At 47.9% G+C, this 19,889-nt stretch overlaps 1 protein-coding gene across 2 annotated transcripts in view; it reads right to left on the bottom strand.

The window, feature by feature from the left end:
• The window catches only part of GASK1A (golgi associated kinase 1A), an 84,667-nt gene that overhangs the window by 14,730 nt on the left and 50,048 nt on the right, over nucleotides 1–19,889 (bottom strand). For both annotated transcript variants that reach the window (XM_011738913.2, XM_011738915.3), the window contains exon 2: nucleotides 10,233–11,519. In XM_011738913.2, coding sequence (XP_011737215.1) covers nucleotides 10,233–11,519 — 1,287 coding nt within the window. The remainder of the gene's footprint in view (nucleotides 1–10,232; nucleotides 11,520–19,889) is intronic.

Here is a 19,889-nt window from a genome sequence, read left to right as displayed (position 1 = left end):
TCTTCCACGATACCCAAAAGGCATTTGATAAAATTACACATCCATTCCTGACAATGAAACTCTTCTTGTTTTTGTTTTCTTTAGAGACGGTCTGGCTCTGTCACCCAGGCTGGAGTGCAGTGGCGTGATTACAGCTCACTGCAACTGCCAGCTCCTAAGCCCAAGAGATCCTTCCCCCTCAGTCTCCTGAGTAGCTGTAACTACAGGTGCATGCCACCATGCTTGGCTAATTTTTAATTTTTAATTTTTTTTTTTTTTAGAGACAAAGTCTCCCTATGTTGTCCAGGCTTGTCTTGAGCTCCTGGGCTCAAGCAGTCCTCCCACCTGGCCCACTCAAACTGGAATTACAGTCGTGAGCCACTGCACATGGCCTGAAAACTCTTAATAAAGTAGCAATAATGAATAATTCCTCATATCTTCAGTCAAAAGCCAGCATAGTGTTCAATGGTGAAACACTAGAAATTGTCCCAAATCTGTAAGAAACATGTCATGTCTCTGGAGCCAAGAGGGTTCCTCAAGCAGTGCCTGATCTGGGTCTGATAGAGTCCAGAAGAGCAACCTGCCAGTCCCTGGTGGCCCATGCCCCCAGCACAGAGACGCTTCCCCAAACTGGGAAGAGTCACAGGCCTGGGGCCTTCAGGATGGAAAGTCCTGGGATTACAGGCGTGAGCCACTGCACCTGGCCTGAAAAACTCTTAATAAAGCAGGAATAATGAATAATTCATCACGTCTTTGGTCAAAAGCCAGCATTCTGTTTAATGGTGAAACACTAGAAATTGTCCCAAATCTGTAAGAAACATATCATGTCCATCATTCCATTAATATTTACCATTGCTCTGTGACACCAGTAAATGTAATGAGGTAAGAGTAAGAAAGAAGAAATGAAAAGATAGAATCCAATTTGTTACAGATGAAATGATGGTATGCAGGGGAAGCCCAAGAGGATAAACTGAGCAAACATTAAAAGCAAGATGAAGTCAGAAGGTGGATGGTGGCAAAGTTAATATGCAGAAGAAATAGCTTAAATATGAACAAAGAGCTACCAGCCAGAACATGTAATGAAAGAAAAGGTCCTATTTCCAGTAGCCACAAGAAGACAAAATGCCCAGGAATAACCCAACCTGAAAGTGAAGACCCAGCTGAAGAAAACATCAAAATGCTTCTGAGGAACGTGAACAGATGGAGAGGCATAACCTGTTCTCGGCTAGAGTGACTGTATTTCAGGATGTAAACGCTCTCTATATTAATCCACAAAAACTCAACTTGATTTCAAGAAAATCTCAAAAGGATCTGGGAAGGGGAAGGAAGTAACAAGCAAAAAAGTATACAAGAATATCAAAAAAATTCTAAAAAAGAGCAGTGAGAAGGACCAAGTCCTACTAGTTATTAACATAAAATATAAAGCTCAGTAATTCAAACAGTGTGACTCTGGCATATAAATAGACCCTTTGCTGGAACAGAAAAGAGTCCAGAAATAGACCTATATACGTATGGAAATTTGCTCTATGGTAAAGGTAGCCTTTCAAGTTGAGGGAAAGATTGATTATTCAACAAATGTCACTGGGATATTTGGGTTGCCATCTGAAAAAAAAAATAGTTGTTTTATACCTTATCCCTTACTCCAAAATAACTTCCAGATGGATCAGAGATATATCAAAAACATGAGAGAATTTTAAAAATAACCCTGAAATGAGAATAGCCTTTTAAAATATAACACATGAACCTAGAAATCAGAGAAAAGCCTGGTCATTTTAACAATGTACATTTTTAAAACTTTCTGCACTGCAAAAAGACTACAAACAAAGCTTAATGACAATCTAAGGGAAATATTATATACTACAATGGAAAACAAAGGGCTAAGTTCCTTAATCTATAAAAAGCTCTTAAAATCATTAAGAAAAAGACCAACAACCCAACAGAAAATGGGGCAAAGAACATGGATGGAGCTGGAGGCCATAATCCTAAGCAAACTAACTCAGGAACAGAAAACCAAATACCACATGTTCTCACTTATAAGTGGGAGCTAAACATTGAGTACACATGGACACAAAGAAAGGAATCACAGGGGCCGCACAAAGAAGGGAACAACAGTCAGTCACAGGGGCCTACTTGAAAGTGGAGGGAGAGGATCGAAAAACTACCTCTCGAGTACTATGCTTATTACCTGGGTGACAAAATCATCTGTATGCTAAACACTCATGACACACAATTTACCTGTATAACAAACCTGCACATGTACCCCTGAACTTAAAATAAAAGTTTTAAAAATAAATAAATAAAACCTACCTAGGCTGGGCACAGTGGCTCACACCTGTAATTCCAGCACTTTGGGAGGCTGAGGCGGGCAGATCACCTGTGGTCAGGAGTTCAAGACCAGCCTGGCCAAAATGGCAAAACCCCATCTCTACTAAAAATACAAAAATTAGCCAGATATGTTGGTGGGCGCCTGTAATCACAGCTACTCGGGAGGCTGAGGTAGGAGAATCACTTGAACCTGGGAGGCAGAGTTTGCAATGAGCCAAGATTAGGCCATTGTACTCCAGCCTGGGCGACAGAGTCAGACTCCGTCTCAAAAAAAAAAAAAAAAAAACCTACCTGGTGGCAGATTGTGCTGGTAGCAAGAAAAATAGATGTTTTAAAAAAGAAAAGAAAATGGGGCAAAGAATATGGATAGTATTTTTGTCTTTTAAAAGGCTTTTAAACAGAAGCAGGACTAAGATTGAGGCCAAAAAAAAAAAAAAATCAAAAGAGGTACTCACTTTCTTTTTTTTTTTATATATACTAAAAGAATAAAGATTTTTATTAAGCATTGTAAGTTGCATTCAGTAGCCTTCAGATACACCACAATCCATCGACAGTCAATCAAACCCAACAGCAGTTCATTCTTGCACAATCCATGCGTCAGGGCCAAACTCCCTTCAACTTACAGTAAGATCCTACTTAGTTCTTGTGGGCAGGGGTTGGGGATTACACCTCATTTCTGATCACTAATGTGATGAAGAGCATCAGAAGTATATGAAAATGGTAAGAAGTGATTCTGATTTCAAAGTACATTGTTTGGAAACATTAACAAAAACATCAAAATGATAGGAACATACCTGCTTCTACTAAATTCTCAATGGGAAAGTTCTCAAGAACAAGCATTTTGTTTCCTGCTACAGAATGGGGTGTGTGTGTGTGTGTGTGTGTTTTTAAGATCAAAGGGTTTTTTTCCACAGAATTTCATATTTGCTAATATGAAAGCATAAAACAGCAACAAAGAACAACAGTACATACAGCAGTGAATACACCAGTGTAATATTGATGTTCGAAATGGCTAGATAATTTTGGGGGGGCTTTAGAATAAATGCAACAGAGGTCAATAATCATAAAATTGCAAGGTTAGCGCAAGATCAGTCAACGACTAAACAGAGTTAACATCTTTTCTAGGACTATTACTGATTATTAGCATTTTTGTTTTGCAAATGGGCACATACTGATAAGAATGGAAGAAAGGACGATAACATGCATAATATTAACTACACACTTCAAAAATTACGAACCATGCAGAAGTTTAGCTCAAGTAGTAGTACTAAAGGTCTACATCCGATTCAAAACCACATAGTTCATTGATCACAGATGCATGGTGTGAGTCACAAAAAGTTTCAGAACACATTGTGTTGATTTTGAAAGGTCATTTGCATCTTCTATTTCAACTTTATCTCCATTTAACTTGCTCATAAGTATGTATGATGTATTGTATATTTAAAATCAGCAGAACAGCAATATTACTGTATAATTTTTTAGTTTTGATAGTTGCACTTTCTTTTAACACAAAAGAACCACATCAACAGTGATGAAATTTAAGAAAGAAAAACTGTGGTTGTGCCTTATTTCTTTCATAGTCATAAACATCAAACCTTAAGGAAAGCTTCATTGTGAAACAGCAATGCAAAATCAAATATAATGGCATACATATGGTGCCAAATACTAAAAATTGTATTTTAAACTATATATACTTCAAGACTGCCAAAATTTGTTTTCTTTATACTTCAAGAAACACAATTATAGGCTTTTGTCATAACCAGCTTATTAAACTTTATGTGTACCTCATTTTAAGAGTGGGAGTCAAATGCTCTTCATTTTCTTTCTCTTTTTTGTTTTATTATAGCATTTTGACTATAACTGGTTAAAATTTAAAATGTATTGTTTAAATCTCTGATATTAAAGAGGGATCTGAATTTCCAAAGTCCTCATTTTTCTCTTACAGAAAGGACAAAATGTACATAACTGCAAGTTCTTTCTCTCCAGATATTCCTAAATCCTTACCTTCCAGCATCCTTCACCCTCTATAAAAAATACATTTACTCTTCTTTATTTAAGACAGCTGCCTCCAGAGCAGCTTCTCTGCCACAAGGGCTGTCTGTACTTAGTGCATTTAAATGACGATTTGTATTGCACGTTTTAGAGTCATTATTCAAGACACTTTCAGAGTGGCTGGGGGCCCTGGCATCACCTGGGGTCCCGTTCATCTTGGGAGTCGGCTTCTCCTCAGCCATCACTCCATTTTCAGCCAGGGACCCGTCTGAAGACAGAGGACTTCGATTCCCCAGATTTTGACTTAGGTTCTGTGGCCACTTCTTCCGCTGAAGCAGCATAAGGAGGTCTGCCCTGAATCGCTTCCTGGTTTGAGGTACTCACTTTCAGTGTTGTGCAATCGCAGAGTCAGCACCCAGGAGTGAGCATGCTCTTAATTTTCTGCACCTTGGAAACCTCCCTTGCCTCACGTGTTAGTTTTCTATTGCCATGTAAGAAATTACCATGAGCTCAGTGGCTTAAAAGAACATATCTGTGATTTCACAGATTCTGTGGGTGAGGAGCCTATACATTTTTGCTAGGTTCTCAGCTCAGGGTTTCCCCAGGCTACAATCAAGGTATGGACCAGGGCTGGATTTCACTCTAGCTCAGGGTCCTCTCTTAAGCTATTCAGGTTGCCAGCTGACACCATTGCTTGCAGTCGGAGGACTGAGGTCCTCAGGGTTGCCACGGTCCTTCTAGATGTCTCCTCTCCCCATAGGCAGTTCATAACATGGCTGTTTACTTTTTTCCTTGAGGCCAGCAGAAGATTCTCTGGTGCTTCACCTTCTTTAAAGATTAGGTCAGGCCCACCCAGGATAATCTCCTATTTAATTAACTCAGAGTTAACTGATTGTAAACTAATCACTGGAGTAATATTCCTTCATATTTGAAGCTGGCCCAATTTTCCAACCAGCTGGATGCCCACAGAACTGAAGCTTAAGAAACGTACATTTGTACAATAAAATGTACCTGCCGCCTGTCGACCGGCTCCTCTTCCATACCCCTAATTCCTGTTTTCCCCCACTGGTTACAATGACGCTAGACCGCCTGCTGCCTGTTAACCAACTCCTCTTCCTTGCGCCTGTTGTTTTCCTTCCTGGCTATATAAACTCTTAACTTTGGTCAGGGAGGAAGGATGGATTTGAGATTTGGTGCTCTGTCTCTCTGGCTAACATCGCTGGTAAAATAATAAAGCCTTCTTCCCTGGCAACACTTGTCTCAATGATTGGCTTTCTGTGAGGCAAGCAATGGGACCTAAACTGAAACCCTGGTGTTCAGTAACAAAGTTTGGTTCTGACCAGAAACACCTTGCTTGTGGGTCAGCTGCCACAGGCTGGGAGAGTTTCAGAAGCCTCCGAAGCTGCTGCCTGACTACATTTGGCCCAGTGGTTGGCTTTGGGCTCTCTCTCTGGCCTCGTCACCGCTGGCCCCAACTGCATTCCTGATTGTCTAGGAAGCCTTTGAGATTTGACATGTGCATCCAGACAAGTGAGTGGCTTTTGTGGGTACCAGACAGCAGGATTGGCTCCTCTCAATTTGGGAGCTGAAGGAATATCCATCTGCATGTTGAACAAGCCCAACTGACTGAGAGAGGAAAGCATCCTGATTGTTTCAGTTTGGAAACTCTTAGGGCTTGTTGCTTGTTGCAGCGGTTGAATTGTATTTTACTGACTCTGTGTGTGTGTGTGTCAACACAGTCATGGGAGGTCAAAGTTTGATAACAGAGTGCAGCCCACTTGGGTGCACTCTTCAGGGTTGGTCTGAATGTGTTGTAGGCTGATGGAGCCAGGGAAAGTCTACAGCCATAGCACCCTGAATGTGCCCGATCTCATCTGATCTCGTTAGTACGTGATGTGCTGTGGTGCTGCTTGGCCCAGTGTTCTCTGGAGTCGGGGGCAGGGGTGGCCTTTAAAAAAACAAGCTGCCATAGAAACTGCTTTACCCAAAATTTTGGTTTGCAGCGTTGATTGTGTTACCTATTGGAGCAAGCAAAGTTTAGCCATGTGAACATGTTCATAAAACAGTGAGTTTGTGTTGCTATCTCATGGCTAGAATTCTGACATAAAAGCTATTGAATCTTGCCGGATGTGGTGGCTCATGCCTATAATCCCAGCACTTTAAGAAGCCACGGCAGGCAGATTGCTTGAGCCCAAGAGTTCAAAACCAGCCTGGGCAACATGGCAAAACTCTGTCTCCACAAAAAAATTTAAAAATTAGCTGGGCATGGTGGTGCACACCTGTAGTCCCAGCCACTCAAGAGACTGAGGTGAGTGGATCAACTGAGTGCAGGAGGTCGAGGCTGCAGTGAGCTGTGATCGTGCCACCACATTCTAGCCTGGGCAACAGAGTGAGACACTGTCTCAAAACACAAAACAAATCAAAACAAATATCAAAAAAACTATTGGATCTTTGTGTGTGTGTGTGTGTGTGTGTGTGTGTATGCATGTTTAGCTGTATTTACACATACTATATATTGTATCTACCAAATTGGTTTATAAATACAAGAACGCTCATAAATAAGTCCAAGTGTTTTTCAAGTCCATGTGACTTAAATAAATTTTTAATAAACAAACTGGCCCTGAGATTTTGGTAAAGTAAAAATAGGAGTGGCTTTGGGATTGTCAGCATACCCTTTTGACTGGGTTTTATCTTTGTCTCTGCTAGGTATTTTGAGGTGTCAAGGTTTGGCACAGAAGGTTATAAAACTATGATAAACCCAGCCACAACAAAATGATCTCTGTGTGAATTTGTTTTCAGCCTTGGCCACCAGAATGAGAGCAGACCTGAACCCAACCCACAGCTTGCAGCTCAGCTCAGTTGAACCCAACTGACCCACAGATCCTGGAGCAAGAATAAAGAGCTGGCATTGTAAGCCATTGAGTTTTGGAGGTTTGTTACATACACAGTGTTATTTCAGCAATCACTAATAATACAGAGTGTTATATGGGATTTGTGAAGCATAGGTAGGCTTTATAGGGTGTATAAGAGATGTTTATGTGTGCAGGCTTGTGTTTTGTGCTTAAGTAAATGGGATGTGGAGATGTACACAGGAAAACAAGGGTTTCTACAGGATAAAACCTACCCCAGAGTGGGCTGAACGCAGTTTGTACCCAGCCCCTGATCAGAAGGTTCCTGGGCAGGAAAGCCCACATTCTACAGCCCTGCATCTCTCTGACTTGCCAGTGGTTTCTAGGAAGGTAGCATTAGCCAGACAGGGGGTGTTTGACTGGACTGGCATTCAGCAAAGCAGGGAAGAAGTGGCACGAGTCCAGCCGAGTCATGTCTGCCCATACAACCAACCTGTGTGTGTTTTGGCTACAGAGACTTGTCCCCACAGCAGGGCTTGGCAGCTGAGGAAGAGTCCCACGCTGCAACCCTGAGAGGTGAACAGAGGGGCTCTGTGTGGAGCAGAGAGCAGCTGCGAGCACATCAGCTGGACTGGGGCTTTGCAAGGAGCTGTACCTCAGAGATCAAGGCCCCAGGACACCCATGCAAGCATCCCCTTTTCCTGCCCTCATTCATGGACAGCTGAATAGTGACTGTGATTCAGAGACTGAGCTCCAGAGTCAGACCATCCAGGCTGCTGCTCAGCCCACCAGCTGCCACCTTGGGCAAGTAACCTAACTTCTCTGGGCCTCAATTTCTCACTCATAAGTTGCCATGAAGAGTGGATGAGTAAATTCCCGTAAAGTGGGATGGTACCTGCTTATTATTGAGTGTGTGCCATCCTCCAGGCACTGTACTAAGTACATTACATAAATGACCTTGCATCCAGAAACTAAGCGTGATCAATGTTATTATCTGACGAAGGCTGGGATCCCCAGAGGACAGACCAGGATTCAACTGAGAGCAGTTTACTTGTGAGCTAACTCCAAGAAACACAAGTAGAGTGGGGAAGAGTCAGCAGTTACCACTGTGAATAACTGGGCTCCAATCCTGCTAGATTAACTGAGAGGTGTGTAGAATATGCATACAGGGCATCTATACACCTACTCTCCTCAGTTACAGTTGGAGGCTGCTCCTGGAGACAGCCCTGTTTGCTCACGACTGTCCCAGCTTCAGCCCTGAAAGTCCTATGATCTATGAACTGGGAAACCTCTCCTTCCCAACCTGCATGGTTGGCCACGCTACTTGGAGTGTACTCATCCCCAGCACTTCCAGTGCAGCAAGCGAGCAAGCCTGCAGATGCAGGTGCCAGCAACCAGGAGTACACCAGGTACTAAATGGTCAGGCTCAAGGGGATGAGGCTGGGGTGCACAGCCCCATTTTGGGGTGAGAAAAGTAGAGCTGAGAAAGGCTAGGTAATCTGCCCAGGAGTACACAGTGGGAAGTGGCCTGGGGGTGGGGGTTCAAACCCATGTCGGTCTGATGCCAAGGCCCATGCTCTTGACCATCAGGGTCCATAGCTCCTCCTTCCACATAGCAGCAACGGGGACATAGATTGGAGGAGCTGGGAGGACGACAGGAGAGCAGCTAGTCTCGTGACTGGAAACAGACTTATCTGTAGGCAGACTGGCGTAACATTCAAGAGGCCAGAAGGACAGTAGATGAGTGTCGGACAATAAAGAGGTAGAGCCTGTGGCCAAAAGGAGAGTACGGCAGCCTCCACAGGGGGCAGCAGATGCTCAGCTCAGGCTGCTTCCTGCTGTATGGGAATGAAGGACCAGTATTACTAAACCATCCAATTTTTCAAGGGAAGCTGGATTTTTATAGTAAATCTCTGAAGTATTACATATTATCTAAGAATTTTCTAAAATAGAAACCCAAACCCGTGTGAATGAAAACACCGCACATTGGTCCACTCACCTCTGCACGTAACCCTAAGGGCTGACATTGAGGACCCTTTTCTTCAACAGGGGTCTCTATAGAAATCGGGGCTGGCTCCATGTGCATTTGGTGCACACATCCACCCTCACTGAGCTTTATCTGTTTTTTGTCTTTGTTACTGTCTGGCCATATTTCCCCACATGTATATCTATGGCAGACATCCAGCTCATGGGCACCAGAACAGCCACACTGGTTGTTAACAGATCAGTAACTAGCTGGTGCCTATAGTCCCCCAGTCAGCCCGTGTACCGACAGTCCAGCCCCTTCCCTGGGATTCCCACACTACCCCTCGATCCAGCAACTCCAGGGTTAACTCCTGACAGGTCAGGGGCCTCAGCCAGCGCAGATCCCTCTCATTCTTCAGTGCCCAAGCATCCTCCCTTTCTCTCTCCCTCTCCCATTCTCTCCATCGCTATCTCCGTCTCTCCCTCTCTCACTTTTTAAAAAATTATACGACCATCTTGAATCCTTGTTGAGTCAAAGATGTAAAGTTATAAACAGTGGTGTGCTGGTAAATGTTGAACAATCAGCTCTCCAGGAGTAGAGGGGAGTCCTGATTTGTAGCATTTGCTGCTTTCCATGGTGTAAACAGATATTCACACCCTGATGGATTTCAAGCTACCAACATGAGCAAATGTGGAGTTGTTGAGAGATGTGCAGTGGCACACCGTTAGCCAGCATTTATTACATAGACACGAAGCTGCAAAAGCACAGATGATAGGAAAATACTTAGGAAATAATGCATTCTGAGTAGTTATTACCTTCGTTGCTAATATAATTTATTATTGTTTCTACAACTCAATTTTTTCATAATGCCTGTGTTTCACAACTAGGTACAAAATTCCTGAAAATTTTAGCCATCAGCTCTTGTGAACTGATGAGCTGGCTCTGGTAACCACTGGATAAATAAATAGAGGAAGGAAAATTACAAAAACAGGTGCTTGGTGGTCAAAAAACCAGGACGTGGGGGAGAGTCACCATCCAACCTCAGGTGGGCAATTCAGGCCTCTCCACCCGGAACCCCCTACCTCTGCAGCTCTCTACCCCCACTGCCCAACCCCACCTACCTGCAACAGGAAGTCGAAGAGCGCCAGGCGTGCCCACTCGGTATGATGGATGCCCAGGCATGGGGCCTGGCCTGGCCAGCTGCAGCCGTGTGCCAGCAGGGCCTGGTACTGCAGCCAGCCCAAGGCCAGAGAGTTCTGATCCTCATCCGGGTCACTCAGATGCTGCACATCGGGCGCCCACCAGATGACAGGCCTCGCTCTACCGTCTGTGTAGCGGTAGGGCAGGAGGGGGCTGTGGAAGCGGCGGGCCACGGCAGGTAGGCTCCGGCGCAGCCCCAGCACGCGATCTACGTGGAAGGACAGGACCTCAGGCAGGTCCCCAGGCCTCTTGATCAGGCCACAGAGCCCCTGGGAGCAGAGTTGGCTGAGCCTGGGAGAGGACATGCCCTGAAGGGCACCCTCAGCGGAGAAGCCAACCTGTAGCACCTGCCCATGGGCGGGGACCCTGGCTTTGCCCCCCACCTCCCCCTGCGCCAACAGCCGGAGCATCTGCACGTCGTGGTCTGTCAGCCATGGCGGAGCCTGCCCACCAGTCCTCGAGCTGCTCAACAGCGTCTCATCGTCACACCATACTGACCCTTGCAGCTTCTCAACAGAGCCAGGCCACTGATGAGCCCCTGAGGCCAAGGTGGGATCCTCTGCTTGTCGCCCACCAGTCAAGGCTCTGTTCTCAGCTGCCAGCAGATCCCTGCCTTCTGCTGTATGGGGCCAGAATGTCAGCCCAGCAGTAGCTCTCCAAGCCCGTAAAGTTGCCATGTCGCTCCCTGGGAGTGGACCGACCAGGGCGACCATCTCACTCTGTGTCTCTTGGATGGGACCGCCATGCTGGGGGTGACCCAAGTCTTTGGCTCCTGGATCTCCGACCTCATCCTCCCTCAGGAGCACAACATGCTGAGTACTGAGTCTTGGATGTCCTGACAAAGTAATATCCCTCCTGACCCTCCCTAGATGCCTGAGGTCCCCTCCTAGGGACTCCCTGCTTCTGTCCACTCTTGCTCTATGGCCTTGCTCCTCAGCACAGACCAAGATGGAGTTCCTGGGCAAAGCACGGCCTCTCCAGAAGCCCATGTTTCTGGCCCGCTGCCTCCGGCTGGAGCTCAAAGCCTGCCGGATACGGGTTGCAGGGGTGCCAGTTACCCCCTGAGGCTCCATGGGACCAGGGTCTGGGCCGGCAGATGGGCGCTGTGGGGGAAAGCGGGTGACAGCCATCGCAGAGAGGGTCATCAAGAGGCAGAACGCTATCACTGGCCGCCTCTTGCCACGCAGCCTTCTCCAGAGCCAAGACGCCTGGGAGACAGGGTAGAAAAAAAAAAGCTTAAGACCTGGGAAATACAACAGCTCAACCCACAAAACAATGGGGATGGGAAGCAAAGGAGACGCCCAGTTCATGAGAGACTGAGAAGAGCACAGCCCAAGTGGAGGGACACCTGGCTGCCTTCAAGAGAGGAAATGGGCAACTCCAGCCAACTGCACTCCTGCTTCCAAGCTTGGCTTGCTTCTCCTTCTAGGGCAACCTCTGCTGAGGCCTGCAGACCCATGCTCTTCTGCCCTATTCTCCCTTCGAAGAAACTGCCATTACAACACCATCACCATGCACCTCAAGGGGTTTTTCTCATGTCTGTCCCCATCACCAAGATCTGGCCTTCTCTTTTTGTCTCCATGGGCCCATTCTGGCAGATCTCTTGATGTCCCCACACACATGCCCTTACCCTTTTCCAGGCACATGGAAACCCAGTCAGAGATGACTTTGCCAGCCTCCTTAGCAACGGGGTGTGACCACATGACCAAGTCCCTGACTATGTCATGAGAGCCAACCACTTTTGCCAGCCCCACATGCTTCAAAGGAAGTTGGCTGCCCTGGCCTTTCTCTCTCACCATCTTTGCTGGTTGCACACAGATGTGGCAGCAACAGCTCTGCACATGTTAGCAAGAACACACCCTAGGGGCAGTGATTTCTCAACACGTAGTCCTTGAACCAGCAGTATCAGTATCACCTGGGAACTTGTCAGAAATGCACATTCTCAGGACCCCACCCCAGAACTACTGAATCAGAAACAGGGGCTGGGCAGCCTATGTTTTAAGAAATTCTCTGGGTAATTCTGATGTGGGCTTAAGCTTGAGAGCCACTGCTCTAGGGCATCATGAGCCACAAGAGGGAAGGAACACGGTGTCTGGAGCAGTGCAGCCTGCAGCTGGGAGTCTCTGAGCCTTTATGTGACAGACCTACAGGCAGAGCCCTGGTACATAATGGGATTCAACAGATATGTGACTGACAAAATGAATGGAAAATCTAGTCCAAATCACCAAAAAAAACTCCCCAAATTAAGTTTACTTATTAAATCCATGAGATATTCCTTAGAGATTTTTGATACTGTATGCAGTGTGAGGCAATTTGCTGGAATGCACAGAAAAGGCACACAGGTAAACAGAATTTTAAAGGTGTCAAAGAAACAACACCCACAAAACAAACCAGATTCCACTTTTTTCCCTGCATGTGCTTGCTCTTCTGAGAAGCTCCCTTGTGGGTGTCAAAAGAGTATTATCCAGGATCTGCAGTGGACATGTGGGTGAAGTCCATCATCAGTAGCCTCCTTCTTTCTCTCAAAAGTGCCACCTTTATCCCCCACAATCTACCCAAGCCATATCTATCCAGGGACCCCGATCCATGACCTAAGCTGATGGGGCCATCCTGGATCCTGACCCACAATGGACCAACAGATCCTCACCCCCAACCCAGTCCTGGGAGCATGGGCTTGTGATAAATCAGCAAGGCTGACTTGTCCTGCTCATGAAATGGAGAGCAGAGGCCCATTGCCACCCAGCCAAAGATGACAGCAGTGGGCCATACTCTGCTGAGAGCCAGTCTGCAGGGAGAGAGAAGGAAACAGTTGCATAGACAAACCAGAGATGAAAACAGAAGGAAGAGCCTTGCCCAGCTTTCTGCGCTGCGGTTCCGGTTCTGAGCCTGGCCCAGGAACAGCAGTAGCCACTGCCTAGGGCTCTTTGGGACTGAGCAGCATCCACGTAACCCATTCTCCCTCTACACCTGAGATGCGGATCGTGGGTACTCCTGCTACATGCAGCCAAAAAGGCCTAATTCAGATCATCTCTGAGTTCCCTTTCCTCTACAATTAAAAGAGCATTTCCTGGCCAGGCGCGGTGGCTCACGCCTGTAATCCCAGCCCTTTGGGAGGCCGAGGTGGGTGGATCACTTGAGGTCAGGAGTTTGAGACGAGCCTGACCAACATGGTGAAACTCTGTCTCTACTAAAAATACAAAAATTAGCTGGGTGTGGTGGCGCGTGCCTGTAATCCCAGCTACTTAGGAGAATCACTTGAACCTGGCAGGAGAACCGCTTGAACCCGGGAGGTGAAGGTTGCAGTGAGCCAAAATCACACTATTGCACTCCAGCCTGGGTGACAACAGCAAAACTCCATCTCAAAAAAAAAAAAAAAAAAAAGTCACAAAAGAGCCTTTCCTCCTTCAGTACCCATTTGACCTTCCCCTTCCTTCCAACCTCATGGCCTGGAGGAATGCCGCCCCTCATGAATTTCCTAATTTGTCTGCATTTTCAGTCCCTTCTAAGTCAGTGACAGTTGCTGCAGGAGCCAAACGCATTTCTCAGCACCGTAAACATCAGATAATAATCAAAAGGAAGTAGAAGTGGGAAATCTCAGTTACAACCCAGCCTTAAAGTTCCTCCACACTGGTTCTCTCCCTGTCCTAACCCCTTCTGCTTCCTGGACATGAGGCCAGCATCTCCCTCTTAGTGCCTCCATGAATGGTGCACTGATGTCTCTCAGCCCCACTTTTGCCAAACACCTCAGCCACAGGAAGCCAGTGTGTGGTGGTGGAAGGAACGCTGGACGGGAGTCAGCAGGCTGCAGTCTGTGGGGCCACCTTTACCCACTCTCTGGACCAGCTTCCTCATCTACAAGGGGTTGGGTTGGATGAAATAGCCTTTGAGGTCTCACTTCCCCCAATACCCAGTGATGCTAACTCTTGGTGGACAGTGGAGGTGAACTGACTCAGCTGTGGTCTCCCCTGAACCTCCTCCTGTCCATGACAAGCACCTGTAGCAGAATAAAGCTGCACAAGAGAACCCACACACCACCATTGCCCAGTAAGTCAATGTAGGCCCTTAAGGGTGGCTTTCAGAGAAAAGGGTTGAGATGAGGGTTTTCTGCCCCTGCCCAGTCACCACTGCGAGACCCAATCACCCACCTTGGCCTGAACAGTAAGACCATGATTGTTTGGGTGAAGGAAAAGGGACAAGATGGAGGAAGGTGAACAAGATGGAGCAGTCCCTGTTGTTTCCGGGTTCTTCATCACAGATTTTCCCGCGCCCGGGAAAAGAACCAAATCAACTGAGCATGCGCAGAATGACGTCAAGCCGGGGACACCGAAATTCAAGAAGCCACTCCTACACAAACGCCCCGAACTCCTCCCCTTCCAGCTCCCAGGCATAAAAGTCCGCCGCCGGCCGGAGCCAGGGTGACTTCTTCGGCCCCCCACATTCGTGGACCGGAGAACATCACCCGAGAGCGCTGGCGCGACTTCCCTGGCCCCCCCACACCTGAGGACCAGAGAACTTCGCCCGAGAGTGTGTGCATATTTGCAATAAAAGACTGCCACTTTCTTATGTACTTTGGCCTCATGTTTAATTACTTAGCTCTCCTAAATTAAGTTACATTAAATTAAATCAAAACAGTTGGTGCCGAAACCCGACCCAGGAGGAGACCCTTCCTCAACATCCCCTAAGGGTCTAACGAACCTCCTCCACAGCGAACCGGTTCCCAACCCAACCAGCCACGAACACCAAACAAGTGTTCCAGCTTTCCACTGGTGCCGCTCTGAGAATTTCTTCTTCGGTGAGTACTCCCCTTTGTTAACCATCTCCGTCCGTTTCCGTGTCTTTGGCCTAGAGTCGTACGTACGCCCAAGGACATAGCCACCCTGTGGCGCAGTGAGGCCTTCAACCCGGAGACGTCCGTCTTGAAGTTCCTCAATTCTCCGTTAGTGGCTCCAGGAGCCCCCGGTCCCCAGCAGCGGCAAAGGACGCTTTGCCACTGCGTGAGGTCGGTTTCCATTTCTGGTGGTTAAACAATGGGAACCTCACAATCGAAAATCCCTACGAACACCCCTTTAGAATGTCTCCTCCAAAACTTGGAAGCCTTACATTTAGCTCAATATTTAAAACGAAAGCGGCTAATTTCCTCTCCACTGTGGCATGCCAAAAACCCGGGAGGAGACCCCTCCTCAGGGCCCCCTAAGGTCCGAGGAGCCTCCTCCTTCCACGCCGCGGACGGACCAGGACCTAGACATCGCTTTCCACACCTCCAAGTCTCCTAGGGGTGAGTATCTCTTGCCTCCCTCTCATACTCCTTGGCCAGAAGTCCTGCGCAGGCCCAAGGTTTTTTGGTCACCAGGTGACCCACAGGAGAGTTCCCAAAGGTAGAGACGTCTGCCCAAAGGAACTCCATTCCAGTCCGTGTGGGACCCGTCCAGGATGGAGACGTCCGCCTGGAGGTAATCTCCATTCCGGCTCCAGGAGCCTCCCGGTCTCTAGTGGCTCCAAAGGACGCTTTGTAGCCAGGTAGAGTTCGGTTTCCGCCTATAGGCGAGAGAAAGGCAATGGGAAATCCCCAATCCAAAATACCTAGAGACACCCCTTTAGGGTGTCTTCTAACTAATCTCAAAACTTTACAATTAGAGCAAGATCTTAAACGAAAGCGACTGATTTTACTCTCCACTGTGGCGTGGCCAGTCTCAACGTTGAGACTGACAACCAGTCTCAACGGCCGCCTGAAGGCACTTTAGACCGTAACATTTTAATTAGATCTCTCTAATTTCTGCCAGAGGCTCAGAAAGTGGTCAGAAATTATCTATGTCCAAGGCTTTTAGGACTTGCGCTCTCGCCCAGACCTGTGCGCCCGGTGTTAAATGGCCCAGGTCTTGTTAGCCTAAACCCCTAAACCCTGCCCTTGGCCCCCACCTCAGCAACTGAGGAGGACTCCACCTCCATTTCAGATGGGGCCGACGGCAGGCGACCTCCCTCCCAACTTTCCAACCCCCCTCCCTATGGACTTCCTACCGCCCCTCCCGACACTCCTCCCTCAGCCACTCCTCTTACCTCTCCCATTTCCGCCCACACTCGCTCCAAGACCGCGGTAGCGGCCCCCATTAGTCAGCCCTCTACCAGTCAGCCTGCCTCAACCCCCTCTACCAGTCAGCCTGTCTTAACCTACCCTACTGGTCAGTCTGTTCCAACCTTCCCTGCTAGTTTGTTGCCCCCTCCCCTACCCCGAGAAGTTGCTGGAGCCAAAGGCGTGGTTAGAGTCCACGTCCCCTTTTCCTTGGCTGACCTTTCCAAAACTGAAGAACGACTTGGCGACTTCTCAGCCAACCCCACCTAATATTCCAAAGAGTTTCGATACCTAGGCCAGAGCATATAACCTTACCTGGCATGACTTACATGTCATTCTTACTTCCACTCTTAACCCAGAGGAAAGAGAGTGCATTCTCGCAGCTGCCAGGCAACATGCAGATCAATGGCATTTAACCGACGCCACCGTCCTGTTAGGAAAGATGGCTGTCCCGTCCATAGAACCAGATTGGGATTACCAACCGCAGCAGCCCGGCCACCATAGGAGAGACATTATGGTTCAATGTCTCTTGGCCGGTATGCAGGCAGCCTCTAACAAAGTGGTCAATTTTGATAAACTAAAGGAAATCATCCAGCACCCAGATAAGAACCCGGCTTCCTTCCTAAATCGCCTTACAGAGGCACTAGCCCAATTTACTCGGCTAGACCCCACCTCCCCAGCCGGAGCAGCTGTCCTAGCCTCCTATTTTATTTCCCAGTCAGCCTCAGATATTCGAAAAAAGCAAAAAAAAGGTTGAAGATGGGCCTCAGACTCCCATACAGGAAAATTGGCCTTTAAAGTTTTTAACTCCAGAGAAGCAGCAGCTGAGGCCGCAGAGCTAGACAAGGAGAAAAGAAGGGCTGTGCTTCAGGCGCAAGCTCTAGTGGCTGCCCTCCAACCAGCGTTGCCCACTCTGCCGGCAGGGAAGACACAGGGCAAGTCTCCCAGGGGCTCCTGCTATAAATGCGGAGACCCAGGACACTGGGCAAACCAGTGTCCCCAGGCCAAGCCGGCCACTCCGTCTGGCCCATGCTTTAAGTGTGGCACAACTGGGCATTGGGAAAAAAGGTGTCCAAATCCTCGCCTGCCTACCACGCCGTGCCCAACCTGCCAACAGGAAGGACACTGGAAGTCTGATTGCTCCGCCAGCAGGGCAGGCATTGCGCCTCAATGTGGTGCCTCTCCTCAAGGGTCGGAAGGCTCCTTCCAGCTCCTACACCTGGACGACGACTGACGTGCCCACATTCGGAGACCCCTGTCACCCTCACTGAGCCTAGGGTAACTCTACAGGTAGCAGGTAAGCCAATTTCTTTTCTCGTCAATACGGAGGCTACCTATTCTGTTTTACAATTATATTCTGTTTCGCCAACCTATGGAGGTCCTAGCCAGCCATCCACTATCTCAGTAGTTGGGGTAGACGGTAAACCGTCTAACCCTCGCCAGACCCCAATGCTAAGTTACTGCCTGGACTATGCATGTTTTGCCCACTCTTTCCTCATCATGCCCTCTTGTCCCACCCCCCTCTTGGGATGAAACATCTTAACCTAACTCAAAACATCTATTCCCCTTCCCTTATCTCCAGGTGGCCAGGTTCTACTCAAGGATCAACACCCTCCTCAAATTTTCCCGCTTCCTCACCATTCTTCATCTTAACTTAACTGACTTTTCCCTCATAAACCCCATAGACACCCTTCTTCCCGACCCATCCCCCAACCAGTAGGTTTCCCAACTTTTTACTCTCATAGAAGACCTAGCTTGGCAGGGTGCCCTTTGTGATTTCGGCAATGTTGAACTTACTCTCTACACCTTTGTCATCATTATTATGGTTCACTCTAATTCCCCTAGTTACTCCTACTAATCCTAACTTTGTATGGAGATTCTAAACCTGGTCTACAGACAACCAGATACACTCAGTCATGCAGGGCACTGCAGATTGTCCCCCCCGCCACCCAGGGTTGTCACTCTGCCCTCTCCCTAAATAAAATGTGGACTCATTAGGCCAGGATGAAGGACAGATACAGGGAAGGAGAGGCTATAACCAGAAGGCAGTAGAAAGCCCAGACCTCCCCAAGGGCCTCCGTGGCACTCAGTCCCTGTTGAGTCAGAGATAGGGAGAAGCCAGGAGGTAGGGGAGTTGGTGAGGGGAGCAGCCTTAATGAGCGGGAGGTGGAAAGACAGAGACGGAGATGGAGATGGAGACAAAGAGATACAGACAGAGACAGAGATGAAGAGATAGAGATGGAGAAAGACAGAGATGGGGAAAGACAGAGATGGAGAGAGACAGAGAGAGAGAGAGAGAGGTGGAGAGAGACAAAGACAGAGACGGGGAGAGACAGATAGAGAGAGACAGATGGGGAGAGAGAGAGGTGGAGAGAGACAAAGACAGAGATGGGGAGAGACAGAGATGGAGAGAGACAGAGATAGAGAGAGACAGAGATGAGGAGAGACAGATGAAGAGAGACAGAGAGAGATAGATGAAGAGATACAGAGATGAAGAGAGACAGAGTGAGACAGAGATTCCTTTTTGCTACTCTACGCCAAACTCTTCATGGTGTAATTGCACATAAGCTCCCAGCAGGACCCAGATGGCCCCTGTTGGAGGCTACTTTTGGTGTAACCAAACTCTATCTAAAACTCTTAACCATACCTCCATCACCCAGTCCCTTTGCGTTCCGTTATCTTTAGTGCCTAGCTTAACCCTATATAGCAAAGGAGAATTGTCTGAACTAGCTTCCCAGCTCAGCTCCAGCAATAACATCCAAAAGCGGGCTGTTTTTCTTCCCTTAATTATCGGGGTTTCCCTAGCTTCAAAAATTTAACGCCCCCTTAAGCCCCGGACCACCGGTATGGCTACTGCCTGTAGTACAGCAGATGCTTCCATTCCTAATTCCCATACTAATCCTCTGCCTTATGTTATGTCTTGCTCCCATTCTAATAAAATTTCTCCGAGCCAAGGTCCAAGAGATCACCCGAGTCACCTTCAACCAAATGCTCCTGCATCCCTACACCCAACTGCCAACCTCAGACCCTAACTACGCCCCTTAACAGCAGGAAGCAGCCAGACAGACCACGGCGCCCTAAATTCTTATAATCAATAAGAGGTTGGACTGTTTGGGTGAAGGAAAAGGGACAAGATGGAGGAAGGTGAACAAGATGGAGCAGTCCCTGTTGTTTCCGGGTTCTTCATCACAGATTTTCCCGCGCCCGGGAAAAGAACCAAATCAACTGAGCATGCGCAGAATGACGTCAAGCCAGGGACACCGAAATTCAAGAAGCCACTCCTACACACATGCCCCGAACTCCTCCCCTTCCAGCTCCCAGGCATAAAAGTCCGCCGCCGGCCGGAGCCAGGGTGACTTCTTCGGCCCCCCACATTTGTGGACCGGAAAACATCACCCGAGAGCGCTGGCGCGACTTCCCTGGCCCCCCCACACCTGAGGACCAGAGAACTTCGCCCAAGAGTGTGTGCATATTGCAATAAAAGACTGCCACTTTCTTATGTACTTTGGCC

This window comes from Macaca nemestrina, chromosome 2, assembly GCF_043159975.1.
Source record: "Macaca nemestrina isolate mMacNem1 chromosome 2, mMacNem.hap1, whole genome shotgun sequence".
NCBI lineage: Eukaryota > Metazoa > Chordata > Mammalia > Primates > Cercopithecidae > Macaca > Macaca nemestrina.
This window is presented reverse-complemented; position numbering and strand designations above follow the sequence as displayed.